At 46.1% G+C, this 22870-nt stretch overlaps 1 protein-coding gene across 1 annotated transcript; it reads left to right on the top strand.

Moving 5' to 3' along the window:
- Positions 1 to 19926: 19926 nt before the first annotated feature.
- Positions 19927 to 22377, top strand: LOC147668259 (uncharacterized). Its single transcript, XM_086948659.1, has one exon. The coding sequence runs from the start codon at positions 19927 to 19929 to the stop codon at positions 22330 to 22332; it is 2406 nt and encodes an 801-aa protein (XP_086804785.1). The 3' UTR covers positions 22333 to 22377.
- The last annotated feature ends 493 nt before the right edge of the window (positions 22378 to 22870 follow it).

Here is a 22870-nt window from a genome sequence, read left to right as displayed (position 1 = left end):
TGGCTGGCGTCACTGTTTATGCTAAACGGTGGCCACTTATTGGGAAAGAGCTTTTTCCTAGGGAGACTTTTCTCTCTGTCAGACGGCCCACTTGGATGGGCTCGTCTGACTTACTCCTGTCGCAAAAGGGTCCTTATCTTTATGGGGCCATGTGTTTCAAAGACATGGCCCCGTAAAGACAAGCTCCGCAGCGTGTTTATTTTTGCATCTGGCTTTCACTTTAAAGTGAAAGCCAGATGCAAAAATAAACCGTGGCTGCGTGGAAATGGTAGAAAGTAAGCAGCTGCTTCATCTGATCTTATTCTCCTTTTTTCTAGACTGCTTGGTCTAATCCCTGGCAAGCTGTTCTCCTGTTCCAGCAAAGCTTTATCGTTTTTTCTATCCTCTCATGGAATGTGTGTTTTTTGTGAGGATTGCTTTCACTGGTTTCATGTGCAGAGTTGTGGCGGCCCATGGGACCTTGCCGCAGTATTAAACTGCACAGATGAAAACGGGGATGCACCTTAGGGCAGGAAAGGCTGGCGCCAGAGCCCCGACCCCTCTCCTGCCCCCACATACATATTATATAGATCCCCGCTAGCTGCATCTCACACTGAATCGTAGCCCCAGAAGGGCTGCAGACAGCGGGCCGTAACTGAGAGGAAACGCCAAAATAGCCCTGTCCTGCCCGGTGTTACAGCTGTGCCTGTAACTGTCTGCGGGGTGGGCCGAGGGAAGGGGGTGTTGGCGTCATGTGGAAATAAACCTCACAGTGCCCGCGATTATAACAAATACATGTCTTTACTTCCTGTCCCCTCAGCAGTTTTTCCACTTTCCACTGCAGGCTGCGGATCTTTTATCACCATATATTGTGGGAGGCGTGCATGAAGTACCAGTAGATGGTGTAGCACCCAGGAAAATGTGCTGCATGGCTAACTATTTATAAGGTCCCAAAACGAGACCTATTGGCTATGTCAAAGCTTGTTTTTAGGAATTCCACTAGGTTAATTTAGTTACTTCTGCTTTTTCATAGGAAAATAACGTTTTGTCTTGCCAATAACTTTGGGACCGGAGTATGAATCTCCACAAAACTTTCCAAAAAGATCCTCCTTTTTTATTAGTTTTTGCATAGAAAGTTGGGGGATGATCCATCAGGCGATGGCCGAGAAAAAGGGGGGGTCCCAAAATGCAAAATCCCAATGCATTTTCCATAGACTTCTATATAAACTGCTGAATGGAATTGCCTTATGTTCGGCAGGAAGCTAGACCATGGTCCGCAAATTGTGCTTTTTGTGATTTGGTGTAAATCTGTTCAGTAGTTTTTCTGAAATTATGGCTGTAAAATAATTGTATATCCGGACTGTTGGGAGACCACAGCCCTTTGGTTTGAACCCATAATGGTGTCAGAAAGGCCCCTGTAATGTAACTAAGGCTGTTTTTTTTTTTTTTTTTGAGAACCTTTATTGTTACCTCAAGTAAATACAAGCATGGGCCTACAACCATCCCGGCCGGCCGCTAGTCAAATCGTGAGTTCAGCCAAGCAGTATAGAAAGATACAGCAGCCCGAAAATCGGGGTCTGATAAGTGTCCAGGATATAACTTGTATTCAAGCGTACTGCGTATGGTTCAGGATTTGAGTAGGTTCATTTTACCATAAAGAAAGAAAATTCAGAATCAATGCCATATGGTCATACATGTTCCTACAATAGCAAGCATGAAGCGGGAATCTGCAAAGAGTGCGAATACAGTTGAAGAAATGGGGGTAAGGCACACGAGTCAGGATAAATGTAAAAAACACATACACTTTGTGGCGAACTGCACCCCACCCCTCAAAACGAGACAGACTGTAGGAAACATGAAAAACAGCGACACCAAAAAAGAAGAAGGACAAAGGGCCATAGAGACAAAGAAGGAACAAATTAACAAACCCCATCCCCCTACCCCCCACCCTGCACCCCTGCAGAAGGCTACGGCCTACCCCCCCCCAGCAGCGTGCCTATCGCCCAAAATGAGAGACCCGAAATATAGAAGAAGAGAAAAAAGAAAAAGAAGAGAAAATGTGGAGGAGGGCCATCGATCCAGGTACCCGACCCCCCCCTCACCCACCGCGCACAGTAAACATCCTAAAAGCAGGATCAGAACAGCCACAGTAAACAATAATCATCAATAGCGCAATCAATAACATCCCCGCTGAGTGTCCCCCTAAGCACCGTCAGCCAACAATGAGTTCCACTATGTCCTAGACGGTCTCACCCCTGGCCTTTTCTATCAATAGTACCAACATACGTCCAGTTATCAATCGACATATTGAGCAGTGTGGCGGGTCCAACCGATCCGGGCGGACCGGGCAGCGCCGTCACTCAATGGGACTGTAGCCCCCAAAACCCAGCCGAATATGTATGACGGAAATCCGTCTGTGTCAGTATCGACACCGGAAACAACCTCCAGTCCGCGCACCATCTCACCAGCCAGGAAGAGAGAGTCACACAATCCGGTAAGCGTTGAAACGCCGCCGGGGCAACCCAAACCATAGATCAATGTTGTTTCTTCAGCCGCCGAACAGATAAGGGCCCCGACGAGTCACTCACATATACAACAGATCTATCCAAAGCGGTATCATGAACCGGGTCTATCGGCTTCTCCACAAACGTAGGCGTAGCTGGAGCATTCATCACTGACGTAGAAGCGGGCACATCGGCACTTCCTTGAGATCGAACCACGCCGATGTGGAGCGGTGGGACAACAATGGCGGCCATCCTATTCCCAGATCCCGGGCGTCTCGGATCAGGGTCATTTGCAGAGTTGTTAATGCAGCCAGTATATCTCTGGACGTGGGCTCTTTCTCGTGGTGCCAGACCCCAGGACTCTCACACACAGCGGCTTCTCTGCCCAGATGAGGTGTGAGTAAGAGGGTGCTATCCGCCATCTTAGCTGATCCGGCCTCGTCCTTCCCCACCTCACCTCGGGACCGGGCCCCACACCAGGGAGGAACAGGATTCACCACGGGGATCCCGCAGTCAAGGCAGGTTTCTCATCGGAGGGTCACCAAAAGACTAAACAAAATCTCTGCCGCTCCCTGGGAGCTGCCCGCCGACTCCGGGAAAAGTCGGTAGTATGCCCGGACAAAAAACTGGAATGGGGGGCCAAGTGTCGTGCACACCCCTCGATCCTGCTGTATCGCACTGCCCACAAGGGTCTCCGCAAGTTGAACTGGGTTGGCACTGTCGCCATCGGCCATCAAGTCTTTGGTTCCCACCGGCCGACTCCTCACCATCACCAGAGGCCGCTGTTGTCGCAATCGCGGCCGGCCACTCTCCTCACTCGAGACCCTGGTCCCAGCTACGTGAAGGCCGCAAAACCGTCGGGGACATTGCAACGGGTCTGCCGAACGTAGAAGCCTCGGGAGCAAACGGTAAGTGAAAGTTGTCCTTCGCCTACTTAAATATGCCGTTGCGGCTCAGGATGGTTGCCAGGATGTATGCGCGGGGTGAGAAGGCTCACGGAGCAGAGCGTTTACGCAGCCATCTCGGTCGCCATCTTGGCTCCTCCCCCTACTAAGGCTGTTTTTAAAATTACAACCTTAGCAACAAATTAGTGCACAGAGGCAGAAACTACAGGGCTGGATGCTGATCTAGAAAGCCACTTTTGGGTAGTTTGGGTGACGAGGATTTGGATGTTCATGAATGTTTTGGTAGCGGTGTTAGATGCTGCCCACCATGCTGCTTGTGCTGACCCAGGAGTGGTGTAAGTTAACAAGGACATCACAGATGGTCTCCCCTGGAACTGGTGCTTAAGTGCTGAGATGTTTGGGTGTGCTCAAGTGGCGGCAAAGCTAACTGTGGCTCTGGGTATGGTTGTGAGACCCGATTCTTTTGTTCTGCTTGGTAAGCCGAGACCGTACTTGTTGAATATTCACCCAGTGTGAGTGGTGAGATCCGCTTTGCTGGTCTGCCTGAAGCTATGATGCTGCTGACAGTAGCGTGTCTGCTAAAAGCGATGGCGTGACTAGTGGAACTATAAACCCAAATAAGAGAAAGTTATCTTCCGACACCACAGTCTTTGTGACTGAGAACACTGAAGACTCTGAGACTCACAGCCGTAATTTCTCCTTTCAGAGCGTTATTGCTGCAGATGGAGTGAAGCCCAGAAGTAAGCACATTACTAATGTACCAACAAAGTTTAATATTGTTCATTTGTATTAACTGTTTCTCTTTTGCAGCATTTGGAAATGCATTTTCTAGTTTTGTTGATTTTGGTTTAGTTTTTTCTTGTAGGTTGTTACCTTTGGTTTAAAGGGAAAGATGTTGTAGTGTGTGACCTTAATGCTGCAGTTTGCATTTCATTACCATCATTTGCTTACCCTGGAGAATCTCCAGGGTGTAGGAGGTTTGCTGTTCCAGAGTTCTTTCTTCAGATTCCGGGCAGTTGTCGCTCTGTAGCGATCTGTGGTCCTTTTTCTCTGCTCTTCTTGTAGCAGCTCTTATCAAAGCTTCATCCATCCGCCAACGATATTAAGATGCCAGGCATCACCCAGCACACAACACAGACTATGATGTGCTACGTCTATCTGCTCGGCGCAGTTAGAGCGCAGATAAAGTTCGCCGGACCTATCAGGCTGTGAATGTAACATAAGGGCTTAAGATGAAATGAAGAGCTTACCTCCTTCCTGAGTGGCTCCAGACTGCTACGTGCAGACCCGATAGCTGGCAGCACCCTGGAGTATGTATTTATAAATTAGATTATGTTGGAAGTAACCTGCAATATAGTGGCAGGCAGCACCCTGCCATAGAGTAGGATTTCTCATAGTATGTTATTTCCTGACACATTAATGGATATTGTCATTTACCTGGCAGAAGAACAACACTGACCATACATTTTTCTGGGTTTGTCTTTAAAATGACGTACACAAATGGCATTTCGTTCTGCTGGAATAATAACACAAGTTATCTTGCACTCTATGTTGTTGCATGAATTTTTTATCTGCAATGCATTCCATGTTTCATTCAAACGTGCTTTCTACAGGGCACATACATGATTTGCTGCTGTAGAGAAATAATGCTCCTGTGTACTGTGGCAGATTCAGAAATATTGAAAAACTTCATGATTTCTCTTTCAGCACTTCAAAGTAAAACCTTTCATTTTTTGACTCAATCATTTGGCAGAAACATAACTTAGGACCATTAAAATAGTTGAGATGGGGAACATTCATGTGGGGTTAGGACTGGCTCGACCAGAGTGCTTGCTGACTCGGAGGAGTATGGAGTTGACCACCTTGCCTGGTCCGGTGTGGAACCAAGCCAGCGATGCTTTGCTGCAGGCTCATTTGCCCTGATAGCTGGTCATCAGTTTGAGGAGGAGGAGGTGAAGAGCTAGCTAAGTGTGCCATGAAGCTGGCAGTTCAGTACATCCCTGAGAAGTGAGCTTTGAGTCATGTAGTGTTCCTCTTATACCACGTGCAATTCACCCTCTCCAAAGCCTCAAGAATTCCTGGGTGTGAAGGGCGGCTGATTCTGATTGGGTGCTTGATAGTTTTCCAGAAACTCATGTTCTTGATTGTTCATGTTTGTCAGTAGTTAATGAAACACGCCCAGGCGTTTTATCTCTTCAGTGACACAAGCTGCAATAAAAGTTTCTTTCTTGTTGCAAGAAAATATGAACGGCTGACGAGCCTCTGTCTGTCAAAGAATGGAAGGGCTGGGGAACTGTCAGTCATCTCACTGCTAAGCAGAGCAGTGTCATACTTCATCCTCTGTCAGGCCTCTGATTTTGACCAACATCGCTTAGAACACTGGGACTTTAGAGCCCATCCTTTAATGGGAAAAACAAAACTAGAAGTCCCATAAGCAATATTAGAACATTGGAATGTTGGGAGCTCCATTGCAGTCAATGGAGTGCTCCCTGCTACTACGGGCCGGTAAAGGCCCGCAGAGCAACATTCCAATGTTCTACAAAGGCTTCTCGAAGTTCAAGGGGATACATATCCCCTCGAGCTTCGAGAACCCTTTGTTTAATTTGTTAGAACATTCTGCCCTCTAGTGGCAGAATGTTCTAATAGCCTTATAGCCCTTCGTAGCAGGGCTATACCGGCAATTAAAGTCCCGCTGTTTCGTTAAAGTCCCTCGCCTTCGGCTCGGGCCTTTAACGATTCAGCGGGCTTTTAATAGTCGGTATAGCCCGCTACGGCGGGCTATAAGGCTATAGTGGTGGAAGGTGTCACGCATGACCTGGGACAGAATCCGATTCATCACATCCAGTTCCATTTTTTAAGTATTTGACACAATATTGAATTTATAATCTTTGTTTTTTATGGTCATGAGTCACCAGAATACTAAAAACGTGTCTTTTATTTTGAAGGTCAATTAAGTAATGGTCTCCAGCTTGGAAGCTCTGTTAAATCTTCAGTATTTGTCATTGATCTCACCATGTGGCTGGTTTGGGTCTGCCCCTGCATCGTTTCAGATAACTCGCACAGGTAAGGAGCTTGTAGCAGCAACATAGAACAGTCAAATCACTGTATACTGTTTTCGGAGGTTCAGTCCCAGCGACATTATCTGTAACTGAACGCAGACACCCTAGGAAGCATGTGCTTTTAAGACAAGTTGCGTTCACTCACCTGAAGGTGACATGCCTCATCATTGGTTTATACTCCTCACCAGGCCGGCACTACAGTGCCTGGCGGGCACCCCTAGAGGGCACTTTGTCGCACATCTTTTATTAAGAACGCCGATGAGCATAGTAGGACAGAGGATGTTGTGTCAAAAGAAGTGAGATTGGTGAAGTCTGAATATAAGATCAACTATCGACCAGTTGCCACAATATAGTTAACCCCTTTGCTGCGGGAGCTATTCCGCCGCAGCGCTAAGGGGGCGGGGGGGGCGCTCAGCGCCCACACGCTGGTGACGGAAGCGCTCCGTCACCATCCTCGGGTGAGCTGTGCTGATGACGGAGCTGTTCCGTCATGGCCCCGCCCGCTCAATAGAACGCGCCGTGCAGGCGCGAAATAAGCTCCGCGCAGGCGCGTCCGGTGGGCCATGACGGAACCGCTCCGTCATCAGCACAGCGACACCGCGGCTAATGACGGAGCGGTTCGGTCATCAGCATCGATGCGGTTAATGTGATCTTCCTGGTCCATGTTGAGATTAAAAACGGTGGCAGAGAAATTGAGGAACTAATGGCCCCTATCACTGTGTGAAAGTGTCAATCACCTATGGACCTGCTGGTAAGCTGGGGTCTATACTTCAGGTCAACGTTTTTCATGCCTTGTGTAGTCATGGAGCAATCTGTTCATCAGGACCAAATATGGGAAAATGGGTAAATGTGACCTAATCTTCTCCACAGCGTGAGGAGCTCTGTAACTCAAAGCCCCGCACCGTGCATAGGTGATAAGGTGCCTATTGACATTTTACTGCCACAGGTGAGCGCTGTCTAACAGAGTGCACTAGTTACGATAACCCTCCTAACATTCAGGACATATTGACTTATCCAATAGCGAAGACGCCGCATCAGACGGCAACTGGTTTGAAAAGCACATGCTTCCTAGGGTGTTCAGTTAGAGATAATGTCTGTGGGACTGAACCTCCAGAACAGTATACTGTGAGTTGATTTATATGAAGAATGTGTATACTGGACTGTCATTTTCCTCATCATCTCTTACGATATGTAAAATGAAACACAGCACACCGGGAGGCCAACACATCTATCATACATTTAATGCAAAAATAGTGTTAGACGGACCGGGAGGGTCGGCCGAGACTACGGGGAGAGGTCTCCGGGGAGAGCCGTCTCCAACGACTGTACAGACAAGTAACTTCCCCCCCACAGACGGACACCACACAAGGTTGAAGTTTAACGAGGCTTTATATGCAATTCTTAGGTTACGATGATATGATACAAGGAGGTCTGGACTCAGGGGTCCCCTCGGTTCTGGTCTCTGGATTAGGAAAAGGGGTAGCGGGACAGTCTTGTTACCAATGAGTGGAAAATAGCTCTCAATCCTCGAGCTCGGCGTTCTAGATGATCGGGCCGCGGCGGAGCCAGCAGGTCCCGAGATGGACGAAGGAAAAACGACGGTCCGCGGCGGAGCCTGCAGGTCCCGGTGAAGATGACGGTTACAACGGTCCGCGGCCACGCCAGCAGGTCCCGACGACGACGAAGGAGATGAAGGTTGCGAAGTCTTGTGGCAGCGCCAACAGGCAGGACGATGGTGGTCACAGTCCGCAGAGGGACAGCCTCAGGGTAGCGGGTGGCGTGGTCCACTAGCACCAAGATGAATCGATGGCCTTGTTTTGTGCGCGGGTCCAGGGGCCCCACAATGTCTATTCCGACCCTCTCAAACGGGGTAGTGACCACAGGAAAAGGTTGCAGGGGAGCCTTTAGTTTGCGGCCGCTCTTTCCACTGGCTTGGCACGTGGGGCAAGACCGGCAATGCTGGTGCACATCGTTCCTCATTTTGGGCCAGAAGAAGTGGGTCACTAGGCGACTGTAGGTTTTATCTTGTCCCAGGTGTCCTGCCAGGGGGACATCGTGGGCCAGGTTTAGCAGAAAGTCTCTAAAACGGAGGGGCACCACTAATACTCGGTTGGCCCCCAGCTCGGCGATTCTTTGCTCGCTGTACAGCAGATCATTGTCCCAGTAGACCCAATGAGTTCCGGAGGTATCCCCTGCGCTTTGGGCGAGCGCTTGCTGGCGGAGTCCCTCGAGGGAGGGACAGGTCTTCTGTTCTTGGCGAAATTGTTCTTGCGTGGGCCCCCCCTCTTGAGGCCACTGGTCGAGGTTAGCGAGGTCGGAAGGTTGAGCTGGTTCGGGGGGGATGTCACGGTCGGTGGTTTCGGCTGGGGCGACTGGGGGCGGTGGTGCCGGCCATTCGGGTTCTTCGGGGCGGTGGTTGGCACGGGCGGCCATGGACCGGGTGGTGACGCACGCCCAGTCCGGGACGCCTAACATCCCCAGGTGTTCTCTTCGCTCCACGGCTGCCCACGGAGAGCTTTCAAGGTCATTTCCCAGGAGGCAGTCTACGGGGGCATCGTCTCGGACCGTTACTTTCAACATGCCGGAGACCCCTCCCCATTCGAAAGGGACGCAGGCCATCCGACACAGACTTTCCGAGTTATCGGCTGATCGTACAGGGCAGAGAATGTTCGGTAGATACTGTTCTGGGGTCACCAGGTGACAGCGGACGGCTGTTACACTGGCCCCGGTGTCACGAAGGGCTTCGGCCCGGCGTCCATTGATGCTCACCCATTGGCTGTACTTCTGGGTGTTAGCGGGTAGGGGGACCCGCGGGACCATGTCTTTCCCCCCTAAGCATGCTTGAGCCATGGCGGCTGGCTCCCACTCTTGATGCTCTTGTTCGTATTCTTCCTGCTCCTCGGAGATCTGTTCTTCCCCTAGGGCCGCAGCGGCCACTTGGCGGGGTCTTGGGCTCTGGTACTGCGGGCAATTTGGGTGGTTTGCATAGTGGCCGACCCGTTGGCATCGGTGACACGTGACATTGGCTCTGTACCCCGGTCGCGCCGGGGTGCTGCCCCGGTTGGCCGGGGGGGTGGTGCTGGTAGCGGGGGCGACCGGAGCGTTGTCTCTTCCTCGTCCTTGGCCCCCTCCTCCTCCTCTGGGTCGGTGCTGACCATTGTTGTTCCGGTTCTGTTCGTAGGACCCATTCCGGCCCACTCTGGTGATCTCCCACCGGTCAGCTTCGGCTGCGAGCTGCCGGGGATCCGTTAACTTGCTGTCGAGGAGGTGTTGGCGGAGTTCAATGAAGCAATTGTTCGACAGATGCTCCCATACCATCAGATTGAACAGTTGTTCGTAGGTCGTGACATTGCTTCCTCTGATCCAGCCCTCGAAGGCTCGGCTAAAGTAGGTTACATAGTCCACCCAAGTTGTACCCGGGATGCGGGTGCAGTCTCGGAACCTCTGACGGTACATCTCCGGCGTGAGGCCATAGCGGGTGAGGAGTGCCGCTTTCATATGGTCATAGGAGGTCATCTGGTGGTCCGGGAGCTGTAGCAGGGTATCGCGGCCCTCATTGAGGAATCTCCCCCATAGACCGGCTCCCCAATCGCTTCTATCGATCCGGTGTGCAGTCATAGCGATTTCATAGGCCTTAAACCATTGTTGGATGTCGTCCTCTCGGAAATATTCTCGGACAACATCCTTGGGGATGTGTACCTTTTTCTCTGTGGCCCCTGAGGTGTGGGGTCGCTCGGGCACCCCTACTTCTTTATTCTGCTTGCGTAGGTTGATCTCGGCTAGGTTCCGTTCGTGTTCGTACGCCAGTTTCTTTTCCTCGAGCTCCCTTTGTCTCTGTTTCTCCTCTCTTTCTTCTCGGAGACGCAGGTGCTCTAAGTTGATTTTTTGTTCGGCCAACTTAAGTTCAACGTCCATTTTGAGCCGGGCCATTTCTAGCTCGTGTAGTCGGGTTCTTTCTCTTTCCTGGATCTCGTCTTGCGAGAGACCCGTTCTTTGCCCTTCAGGGGCCGTGGTGGTTTTTTCTGCGGTGCTTTGATCGGGGGTTCCGGCAGCCCCGGTCTCTGCCCAAGATTCTAGGGCATGCTTAAAATCATCTTTGGTGCTTAGTCCGGTGGTAGCGATACCCAGTTCGATGCAGAATTGTTTTAGTTCACGATGGCTGTACTCCTCTAATTTCTCCATTTGGAACTTCTCGGTTGATCCGCTTTCTTTAGTTGTCATTGTGATTTCGTCGTGGGGTGAGCTACTCTCTGTACGTTATGCGGTGATTCGGATCGCGCCGCTGGCCACCAATGTTAGACGGACCGGGAGGGTCGGCCGAGACTACGGGGAGAGGTCTCCGGGGAGAGCCGTCTCCAACGACTGTACAGACAAGTAACTTCCCCCCCACAGACGGACACCACACAAGGTTGAAGTTTAACGAGGCTTTATATGCAATTCTTAGGTTACGATGATATGATACAAGGAGGTCTGGACTCAGGGTTCCCCTCGGTTCTGGTCTCTGGATTAGGAAAAGGGGTAGCGGGACAGTCTTGTTACCAATGAGTGGAAAATAGCTCTCAATCCTCGAGCTCGGCGTTCTAGATGATCGGGCCGCGGCGGAGCCAGCAGGTCCCGAGATGGACGAAGGAAAAACGACGGTCCGCGGCGGAGCCTGCAGGTCCCGGTGAAGATGACGGTTACAACGGTCCGCGGCCACGCCAGCAGGTCCCGACGACGACGAAGGAGATGAAGGTTGCGAAGTCTTGTGGCAGCGCCAACAGGCAGGACGATGGTGCACAAGACAGAGCTACGGCAGCGCCAGTAGTCCGTCTAGGATGAGTTCCTCTTTACGTCTCTCGACTCCAAGATACAACTGCCTTCCTGCTCTGGAGCTGCCCAGTTATAGGGCTGGTGTGCTTTGATGTCCGGACCCTCGCACTTGGAGGTCGGGAGGTCCGGGATGAGGGAGTCCAGACACCCAGCAGGGGGGTGGAGCCAGCGCCCGGGGAGGCGATGGGCGAGCGGCACTTGGTGGGGGAGAGCCATCGACACCTCCTTCTCCCATTGACTTGCCAAGTAGCCCGCTCACCTCCTGGGTGGATGGTGGTGCCGGGATGTCTGAGGCCTGGCCAGGCCCAGGGTTGAGGTCGGCCGGGGGCCAGGTGGCCACGTGGTGGAGTGTCCAAGATGGCGCCCCGGGATGGGCGCGTGGGCTGGCAGTGGATCGGACCCACGAGGTTGACATGCTCGAGGGCAGGGGTCCCTGAGGGGACGGAGGACGTGCAAGGGTGGTGTGTAGTACCTGCGTGACCGGGCTCAGGCCTGGTCGGGCCGGGGGAGAGCGGCCTTTCATGTGGCCTGTCCAACAAATAGCCAAAGGCCAAGCAAACTAACATGTGACAATTGTCTTTGCAATGGACGAGAGCATCCACCCTAAAGCAAGTTGGAGTATATAATGCTAATGCTACACAATGTATTTTTATACACTTTTCTCCTAATACAAGTCAATGAAACGTGAACACGTGATAGAAACAGTTACTGAAACAACACTAATTAGTAGGAGGCAGGATCTTCTCTCGAGAGGAATGTGAGAAGTCCGTGAGGTGCAGGTAAAAGATACACAGACAACCTGCAGAATTCACTGTTTCTGGAAATAACACTTCAGTTTGTCAATTTTCAATTTACTACAAGGTGCAGGAAAGTGTGCAGATGGACATCACTAAATAAAATGGTTCTGGGCCCTAATAGAATCATATAACTTTGCAGGCATATTAAGGCGAACAGACACATCAAATTAATATAAGAAGATTGTAATTTGGTAATGTAATATATCAATGCAGGTTGTGGCATTGATGTGTATGATGTGTAAACAATTATCGGTATTAAAGAAACCAGTATATCCAGTTATGTTTTCTCAATTCCTTCTTCCTAGAGGCCACCACTGCTGCTATCCAGCTGTGTTCAGCAGTGCCTCCTGTGACCTGGAATCCTGTATTTAATCAATACCAAATGTTGTCAATGCTTCTAGCCAACTCCGGTCACTGGTGCCACTCGCACCCCACCACCCTTGGGCCTGTTATTCTTCTAGCCAGCTCCAGTCAGTAGTGGCCCCTTGGACCTGTATGTAAGCTTACTAGTTAGCTCCTGTTAGTATTGGCCCCTAGGACCTGTTATCATTATAGCCAACTTGAGTCATTAGTAGCACCTTGGGACTAGTGATCATACTAACCAGCTTCAGTCAGTATTGGCTCCCTGAGACCTATTATCCTGCTAAGTAACTCCAGTCAGTAGTGACCCCTGTACCTTAAATCCTGAAAATATTCAAAACCAGAGGTCAACTCTACTGCCAACCAGTTCCATTCAATATTGACATGTATTGTTGCCCTGCCTGTAATGAATACCAGAGGCCAGCGTTGTTGCTAGCCAGCTCCAGTCTTCAGTGCCTGTCACATATTATCCTCAATAAGATCAATGCCCAAGACCTGTGCAGCTGCTAACCTGCTCTAGTCAGTAGTGACCTCCCAGACCTGTTATTCTGCATATAATCAGCAAGGCTTCGGCCCTAATAGCACTCACCCCACATCCTTATGGTATATTAGCAATGTAATTTATTTACATCATACGGTAGGTACTGCACTATATCACACGATCCCAAAAACAAAGAAAATCAAAATTTGCCTAACCATCCAGCACTCCACCTGGTCAAAAATGACCAAATCACACCAAGCACTATATCCTGCCACATCACATGGCACACTCAGCCACAACATGACAAGATACCATGGCAGGAATTTGGGGCCATTAATCCTCAGGCATGTATGCTGTAGATGCACATGCTTTGCATACTCCTGCCATCTTGTGTTGGGCCCAGATGTTTGCAAGTTGTTTCATTATTACCCCTAGATTTATATTTCATCACAAAAATTACCTGCATCACTCCCTCTTTTTGATCTGGGTTATTTAATTTAATTTGCTGCAGGCTATTTTCACCTTGAGCATGCTCAATTAACCTTCCATTATGATTACTAACAGTTTGAGACAATGATTGTCGATGTTTATGTAACTGCTTCGTTTCGGTTCCCAGATCTTGTGGTAATTTAATATCCTTCCAGGTTTTTAACAAATCTCTGATACTCTCCCTCTTTGCTCTATTTGTTTCCAATTGTGATGGCTTATTTCCACTTGCAGCATTTCTAAGGACTGAATTTTCCCATTCTCTATCATTTTTATACTAGCAGCTTGATTGTTTAGGCAATTATTTTTCATAACTGCTTGTACCTCCGATAGATCCTTATTAAATAGAGGGTAAAAGGGTTTTGTTGGAGATATTTGTTTACCCTCACCTTCACAATATGATATTTGGTCATGATTGTTTCCAGTGTTCAATCTCACTATACCTGATGCATTTGTATTTTTTATACTTTTAGAAGCTTTATTTCTTGCTTTCCGTTGTTTTTTCCTCTATCTTTTTGATAGATGATCCCTCATATCCATTGTTGACCATAAGTAATTTTGCCATTGTATTTCAACATCTCTATCGTTAGACCATAGCATATTCATGTTATAATCACCGGTAATAATAATCTCAGGTTGGATGTCATTGTCAAGTTGCTGCAATATCATAATTATCAAATTGGTCGCCATTGTTCTTCGTAATTATATACATTGATTACTACAAGAGATGTAATTAAATTTTGTTCTTTGTATCATATTTTGACAATTAGATAATCCTTTTGACTTGGGACGTCCATTTCACTTTCCATTTTTAGCTCAGTTGATATAAAAATAGCCAAACCCCCACAAGGTCTGCCATAGTTACTTGTTCTCTTAGCTAATGAGTAATAACCCTATACCCTTCCAATCTAAAAAGAACTAAAGCCCAAGTGTCTTGTAAACAAATGATTTGAAAACAGCACAAAGTAGCTAGTTGGTTATTCTGAATCTTTGCTTGAACACCATTTATAGTCCACAAACATAATCTGACACTTTCATTCATAATTGTTGGCCCCCTTAAAGAAACTTCAGATTGTAGATGTCAATCCTGCCTGACATTATGGATGGCTGCTGTTAGCCAACCTAATTTGACAGTGGCAAATAATAGGTCCGCTATTTTTTCCTCTAATGATTTGAAAAGATGCCCGTTGGTCATACCTGTGGGTTTTTTAATATTGAGTATTTCTTATTATTCTCGGTTCTCATTGGTTATGATTTTGTAATTTTGTTGAAACAAAAGGGCTTGGATAGGAAGGTTGCACGGGAGTTGTTATTTTTATTCCCCAGTCCTGAAAGAGATTATGTTCGTCCATAATAAGGCTGGCGGCAGTAGAAGATGTCCAAATTACTAATGTTGATTTGCGATTATTATTCTTGAAGTGTGGAATTCAATTGATTCTACGTCGGTACATTTAATTTTCTTTAATGAGGGTACTGCATTACACAATTTTAATATGTTCCCACGAGTCAAGATGTCATTATTACCCCTAGATTTGTATTCCAGCGTAGAAATTACCTGCACCACTCCTTTTTGATCTGGGTTATTTAATTTAATTTGTTGCAGGCTATGTTCACCTTGGGCATGTTCAATTAACCTTCCATTATGATTACTAACAGTTTGAGACCAAGATTGTCATTATTTATGTAACTGCTTCGTTTCGGTTCCCAGATCTTGTGGTATTTTAATATCCTTCCAGGTTTTTAACAAACCTCTATTCGTTTCATCCCCTCTGATACTCTCACTCTTTGCTCTATTTGTTTCCAATTGTGATGGCTTATTCTCCACCTGTTTATTACATTCCTCCACTTGCAGCATTTCTAAGGACTGAATTTTCCCATACTCTATCATTTTTATACTATCAGCTTGCTTGTTTAGGTATTTATTTTTCATAACTGCTTGTACCTCCGATAGATCCTTATTAAATAGAGGGTAAAAGGGTTTTGTTGGAGACATTTGTTTACCCTCACCTTAACAATATGATATTTGGTCAGGGTTGTTTCCAGTGTTCAATCTCACTATATCTGATGCATTTGTATTTTGTTTATACTTTTAGAAGCTTTATTTCTTGCTTTCCGTTGTTTTTTCCTCTGTCTTTTTGATAGTTAAACTTCCGGAGCTGCGCCTGTCATTGTTGATTGTGTTGAGCATTGGTTTATCAATTCTTGATCTTTTGTTTTATCATCTATTTTTTCTTTAACAACAACAGTATTGTCTTTACATTTTATTGTATCTTTAGAGGGGCAGTCGGTCTTGATGGGTTGAATTCCCACATTAGGAAAATTCCCTTTTACATTGTCAATTATTGTTTTTAAAATATCCTGAATGGTAGCCAATTTGTTAATTAGTGGGGCACAACTACACTCGGCATACGTAGATATTGGCTGAGATTGTGCCCTTACAATTAGATTATTTTGCGTTGTTATCTTCTGCTGAGTTCCGGCAACAGAGGATGCCGTAGCGCTCAAGAGATGTATTTGGACCTCCTTTTTGTTGGACTTATATGTTAAAGCTTCCAGAGTTAATTGCGAGGTTTTGAAGAATAAATCCCAAATTGCTCCCGCGTTCCCACTTCCTGGTACCTGAGTACCTGGGCTATGGTGTTGCCCATTTATGAATGATAGGTCCTTATACTCCCCTGTTTGTGGTTCCTTGAAAATAATGTCCCTCGTCAAAAGAATTAATGAATTGTGGACTACTATTCAAAACGTCTTATACATACGGAGTACTCCAATGCTGCAGAGCTTCTGGGTTGCTGTTGTATTCGTCCTTATTAATTTGAGATCCGTTATATTGATTAGATTTCGGCTAGTCCAGTTTTTTAACTGAATTTATTTTAGACAGAGTAAGATCCGATTTCAGTGAGGTATTAGCTTCCGTTATGATTTTCACCCCACCATTTAGTTCATTTGGAGCTTCTTGCTCTCGTTGATTTATTTGGCCCATATTAGATGGTTCCCCTATCCCGTTAGCTTTTCTGATTTTTACTTTCACTTCTATTGACATTGGCTGCCGAGTTGGTAGTAATTGTTGAGTATCTCCCATTGTTGGATTTGTGAATTTTGGGTAATCTTGTTGTGAACGACCAGTAAGTGGAATAGTTAACATCTCTAGGTCCGTTATTTGACCCCAATGGTTGACTTGGTCCTTAGTTGAATTTGACATTCGCTCGACTTCAGCTTCAGACTCAGGGTGGCCTGGTTCACTTACTCCTTGCTTAGGGTATATAATATTTGTTCAACTCAGTGGTTTAATTGGAGTTTGAAGATCACATGGGTTAGTTAGCAATGTTAGCATAGCACCAGTTGGATCTTTCATAAAATCAAACTTTGACAGCGACTTTCCCAGTTTCCCAAATATATGGACCTTAGATGATTTAAAGGAGTATATGTCACCTGCCTGTTTTATTTTAAATGTATCTAGTATTAGTGTGTGTTGTATTTTTCTTTTCCTTTTGATAGGAGGGAAAGGTGGCCGCTCCTTTACTGACCTCATAATACACCCTCTAAGGTGAAGAAGTCTTGCTCCTTTCAGAGAATCAAACGGGCCAGTGACAAGACCAAACGGTGCTTTGATAGGACAAAAACACCTCCCAACACCTCCAAGGGAAAACACCCCCAAAGCACACCTCGGTACAGAATCCGCCGGTACTGCTGGTTACTTAATTATTTAATTAACCGATTAATTAATATCCTGGGTCCGGGTAGGGCTGTAGTCTAGGCATGCAGAGTAATTCAGGGATCGAGGGGTGCTTCAAGAGGGTCAAAGTCTATTGTCACTTTTCCCTTTGCATAATTTCTCAGATTTTGTATTACAGACTTATTACAGACTCCAATGGCTCAGCGACTTACGGACCGATCAACCTTAACTACTAGTCACACGCCACACACCTCTTGCCACGTGTCACTCACCACTCACTGTTCATTGCTCGTTCATTGCTATTCATCGCTGTCAAGAGTACAAGGGAGAATGCTGGCAATCCTTCAGGAGCAAGAGCAGGATCCAGAGCCAGTCCCACTACAGATGGCAGATGTAGGCACTCCCCTCCACTCCTCGGCTCAGCTCTGCTCTGCTCAATGCTTAGTAAATAAGTAAAATCAGGCAGCAGGCCAAGGCTCCTCTGTGCCCTCTGTGCTCCTCTGTTCTCCTCTGTGCCTCTGTGCCCTGCAGCAGCCGCCGCACCAGCAGCACCGCAGGCCAAGGCTCCTTTGACCCCTGCAGCGGCGGCCGCACAAGCAGCACTAGCAGCGCCTTAGCACCACGTTGCTGGCAGCAGCCGTTCCTGCCCCCACAGCAGATCTGTAGAACTGAAAGCGCCCGTATAACAGGACGCGGGTGAAGCGGGAGAAACCTTCGGGAGCGGGAACTGGTCACAAAACAAACCAGGGCAGTCGTCCCAGGCTCTGCTCCGCTTGCTTGTCAACTCCTCCTCGGCTCGGCCCCTCAGCTCTACTCGGTATGCTCTGCACTCAATGCTGAATCACAGGCCAACAACAACTGTGAACACCAACAGAGGGAAGAATTGCGTGTTTCCCCCAGTTAGTAAAAAAAACAGCATAAGTCTTGGCTGCTTCTGCTGCACCCAGCGTCTTATGCATCTTTGCAGTCTAATTTTTCTGTCTGGAAAAAAATTGTGTCCTGGTCCAGGTGCAGAAAAACCTAACAACTGATAACCAGGTGGAATAAAATGAACACATGAAAGTACGCCTTAATTTCATTGCCCTGCATTCACACTCTGGACCATAGTTGAGGGATAGGTCTAGGCATAGTCCTCGCAGCACACAATAGATTTGCTTGAGGCAGAGGCCAAATCTCAAGTCAGGATACCAGATACAAGTAGGTGGTAACTTAGGGCAGGGGAAAACACCTGTTGTCCGTGGAGGAGTAATTCCCTTCCCAGAAATCTGCATTACAAATTAATAATAGTATATCTTTTTTTAATATCTGTTTGGTGCCAGTCCATATGACTTTAATTTCTGCCTTTGGGATTCTATGTTACAACTTCATAGGGTACATGTATCCTTTGTGAGCTTAATAAAATGTTGACAATTCTAGAAATCCTCACTCCTACATCCAAGTATTCTCAGGCTACCAGTCTACACTCTGCTCTGTCTGAAAAACAGCTCAACATTTTCAAAATTCTGCATTGATTTGGCTTGTCAATTATATTTTTGGAAATGTACATGTATTAACTATTTAATTTTAATACTATAGGTGATTGAAATTACTGACGAAGAAAGCAAGATTTAGCACTAAGCAACTGAATGTCAGTGCCATAAGAAGGATTATTTTGAAAAACTGAAGGACATCCAGCATTCTACGTTTAAACAATTTCGAAAAATCTAAGTGTGGCGAGGAAAGTACTACACCTGTAAGTGAAGTTTCTAATTTTGCATTTCATTAACCCAGAGCAAAGCCAAATCTGTGCACACAGCATCCGAAATAATGTAGGAAGACCACTTCAGCATCCTCATCTGAAATATTATCAGAAAGACAAATCGCCTCAGCATGACAGAATAACGTACATCTAAAGCATCATGTAATTCTAGAGAGGAAGCACACACTGCATAAAAGAAAGTTACAACTAAAGGTTTATTCTGGATACCATCAAAGAAAAGACGCTGAAAGAAGACTCCGAAGCTGACACGTTAACAACCAAAAGATTGGAAAATCACCTTTGTTCAACAACCGTTTTTAACCAGTTACGCAAGTTTGAGACTAACTGCCTCGAGATATGACACCTCGACCCACTCTACTCACTCTGGCGAAAACCTTAAAAATTCACCATTTTATTGTTTTCATGACCATCTCAGATTGTTTCCTTTTTATTGTGTACTGTTCGGTAATTCTATGTAAATCGCCTCAACATTATCTGTTGTGCAGGAGTGATATGTAAAACTGTTAAAGATGAAAATGGATTAAAGGAGCACCGTTGCGCTATAGCTAATATAAATAAAGCCTCGTCTTCAAGACTACAAACCTTAACCTTACACCAAACATAGAAAGGGTAGAAGGAACGGATATTCTGCAACTAATGATCCACAATAGTACTCTGCACGTTCAAACGCCCTCAGTTACTGCCATTACGTCAGTACAAAACGGACCTTATCAGTTTAATCATTAAATATCAAACCAACACCTTATTACTGCATTGCTAAGAACCTATACAAATAGATTTGAGAAAAACTTCAGTCACAATTTAAGTTGCTGCCGGAGAGGCTAAAGACTATTATCTGCTAGAAAAATTTCAACAGGTGTTACAGGACTGCTTCCAGACATAGTTTGCTCAATTCAAGTGTTAAGAAAATTACACACAATTTTTAGAGATAAGTGCTGAACATTATCTAAACAAGCCCGAAGTTGGGGAAAAAAGTTACCTGTGCCCAAAAAGATACAGCCATAAATCTTATCTCACAGAATTTGACAGAATGCACACAGGGGGAAACCACTCTCAGTGCAAAGTATGCCAAAAAAGTTTCAGGCGTAAATCTTATCTCACTGAGCATATGAGAATCCACACAGGGGGAAACCACTCTCAGTGCAAAGTATGCCACAAAAGTTTCAGGCGTAAGTCTTATCTCACTGAGCATATGAGAATCCACACTGGGGAAAAACCTTTTCAGTGCTCTGAATGTCAGAAAAGGTTTAGAATCAAACTGAGTCTATACCGACATGCAATAACCCACTCTGTGGAAAAACCTTACCAGTGCGCTGAATGCTCGAAAAGTTTCAACCAAAAATCTTATTTAACTGAACATATGAGAATCCACTCTGGGGAACACCCTTATCAGTGCTCTGAATGCCAGAAAAGGTTTTGTAACAAACGTAGTCTATCTCGACATACAATAACCCACTCTGTGGACAAACCTTATCAGTGCCTGGAATGCCAGAAATGTTTCAAAGACAAAAGCAGTCTCACTCAGCATACAAGATACCACTCTAAGGCTAAGGAAAAACGTTATCAGTGCTCTGTATGCCAGAAATGTTTCAGTGATCAAAGCACTCTCACTCTGCATACAAGAACCCACACTGGGGAAAAACCTCATCAATGCACAGAATGCCAGAAATGTTTCATATACAAAAACAGTCTCACTCAGCATAGAAGAACCCACACTGGGGATAAACCTTTTCAGTGCTCTGAATGCCAGAAATGTTTCAGTTTCAAAAGCGGACTCACTGAACATACAAGGACCCACACTGGGGAAAAACCTTATCAGTGCTCTGAATGCCCAAAACATTTCAAACTTAAACCACTTCTGACTGCACATGTGAGATTCCACACAGGGGAAAAACCTTATCAGTGCTCAGAATGCCAGAAATGTTTCAGTTTCAAAAGCAGACTCACTGAACATACAAAGACCCACACTGGGGAAAAACCTTATCAGTGCTCTGAATGCCCAAAACATTTCAAACTTAAATCACTTCTGACTGCACATGTGAGATTCCACACAGGGGAAAAACCTTATCAGTGCTCTGAATGCCAGAAATGTTTCAGTAGAAAAAGTAGTCTCACACGGCACATAAGAATCCACACTGGGGAAAAACCTTATCAGTGCTCTGAATGCCAGAAATGTTTCAGTCAAAAAGACTGTCTCACTCTGCATACAAGAACCCACACTGGGGAAAAACCTTACCAGTGCGCTGAATGCCCGAAAAGTTTCAACCTTAAATCTTATTTAACTGAACATATGAGAATCCACTCTGAGGCAAACCCTTATCAGTGCTCTGAATGCCAGAAAAGGTTTTGTAACAAACGTAGTCTATCTCGACATACAATAACCCACTCTGTGGACAAACCTTACCAGTGCGCTGAATGCTCGAAAAGTTTCAACCAGAAATCTTATTTAACTGAACATATGAGAATCCACTCTGGGGAAAACCCTTATCAGTGCTCTGAATGCCAGAAGAGGTTTTGTAACAAATGGAGTCTATCTCGACATACAATAACCCACTCTGTGGACAAACCTTATCAGTGCCTGGAATGCCAGAAATGTTTCAAAGACAAAAGCAGTCTCACTCAGCATACAAGATACCACTCTAAGGCTAAGGAAAAACGTTATCAGTGCTCTGAATGCCAGAAATGTTTCAGTGATCAAAGCACTCTCACTCTGCATACGAGAACCCACACTGGCGAAAAACCTCATCAATGCACAGAATGCCAGAAATGTTTCATATACAAAAACAGTCTCACTCAGCATAGAAGAACTCACACTGGGGATAAACCTTTTCAGTGCTCTGAATGCCAGAAATGTTTCAGTTTCAAAAGCAGACTCACTGAACATACAAGGACCCACACTGGGGAAAAACCTTATCAGTGCTCTGAATGCCCAAAACATTTCAAACTTAAACCACTTCGGACTGCACATGTGAGATTCCACACAGGGGAAAAACCTTATCAGTGCTCTGAATGCCAGAAATGTTTCAGTTTCAAAAGCAGACTCACTGAACATACAAAGACCCACACTGGGGAAAAACCTTATCAGTGCTCTGAATGCCCAAAACATTTCAAACTTAAATCACTTCTGACTGCACATGTGAGATTCCACACAGGGGAAAAACCTTATCAGTGCTCTGAATGCCAGAGATGTTTCAGTAGAAAAAGTAGTCTCACACAGCACATAAGAATCCACACTGGGGAAAAACCTTATCAGTGCTCTGAATGCCAGAAATGTTTCAGTCAAAAAGGCTGTCTCACTCTGCATACAAGAACCCACACTGGGGAAAAACCTTATCAGTGCTCTGAATGCCAGGAATGTTTCAGTGAAAAAATCCATCTCACACTGCATATTAAAACCCACACTGGGGAAAAACCTTACCCATGCTCCGAATGCCAAAAATGTTTTAGCCAAAAATCTAATCTCAATGAACATGTGAGAATCCACACTGGAGAAAAAACATTATCAGTGTTCTAAATGTTAGAAAAGATTCAGAGGTAGAGATGGTTACAAGCACCATAAGAAAACACACCATCAAAAATAATTCAGTGCTCCAAGTGCCAGAAAAGCATCAATTTTAAACGCAACCTCACTCTACATGAGCAGACGCACACAGGGAAAAAACATTACCAATGCTGTTAATGCCAGATATTCCTATTTGATAGGCACAGCCTCGCTAACCAGAAGCGACTCCATACTGATGAAAAACCTTTTTTTTTTTTTTTTATTCAAAAGATCTTTATTGACAGCAAAGCCATTGACATCACCAGTAATAACACATGAGCACGGTATACCCCCAGGTGCGGTACCAACTTCTCATAAACAGCCCATAGTAGGACGTACACGGCCGTTGTGCCAGCATCCCGGAGGCCTGGCGGCGAGGTAGTGTAGTAGCTGTACAACAATGTCATTCAAGGGTTCACAACGCAGGCAACATACTGGTGTGATGTGGCAACTGGCAATCAACTTATCCATGTGATATACAGCGATCCAACGTCGTGGCTACAACAAGAAA

Source organism: Lissotriton vulgaris, unplaced genomic scaffold (assembly GCF_964263255.1).
Source record: "Lissotriton vulgaris unplaced genomic scaffold, aLisVul1.2 SCAFFOLD_1748, whole genome shotgun sequence".
NCBI lineage: Eukaryota > Metazoa > Chordata > Amphibia > Caudata > Salamandridae > Lissotriton > Lissotriton vulgaris.
Note: the sequence above shows the minus strand (reverse complement) of the source record. Positions and strands in the feature narration are given on the sequence as shown.

Coding starts and splice junctions, on each gene's coding strand:
- LOC147668259 (XM_086948659.1), top strand. CDS start 19,927: ATGAGAATCCACACAGGGGGAAACCACTCTCAGTGCAAAGTATGCCAC.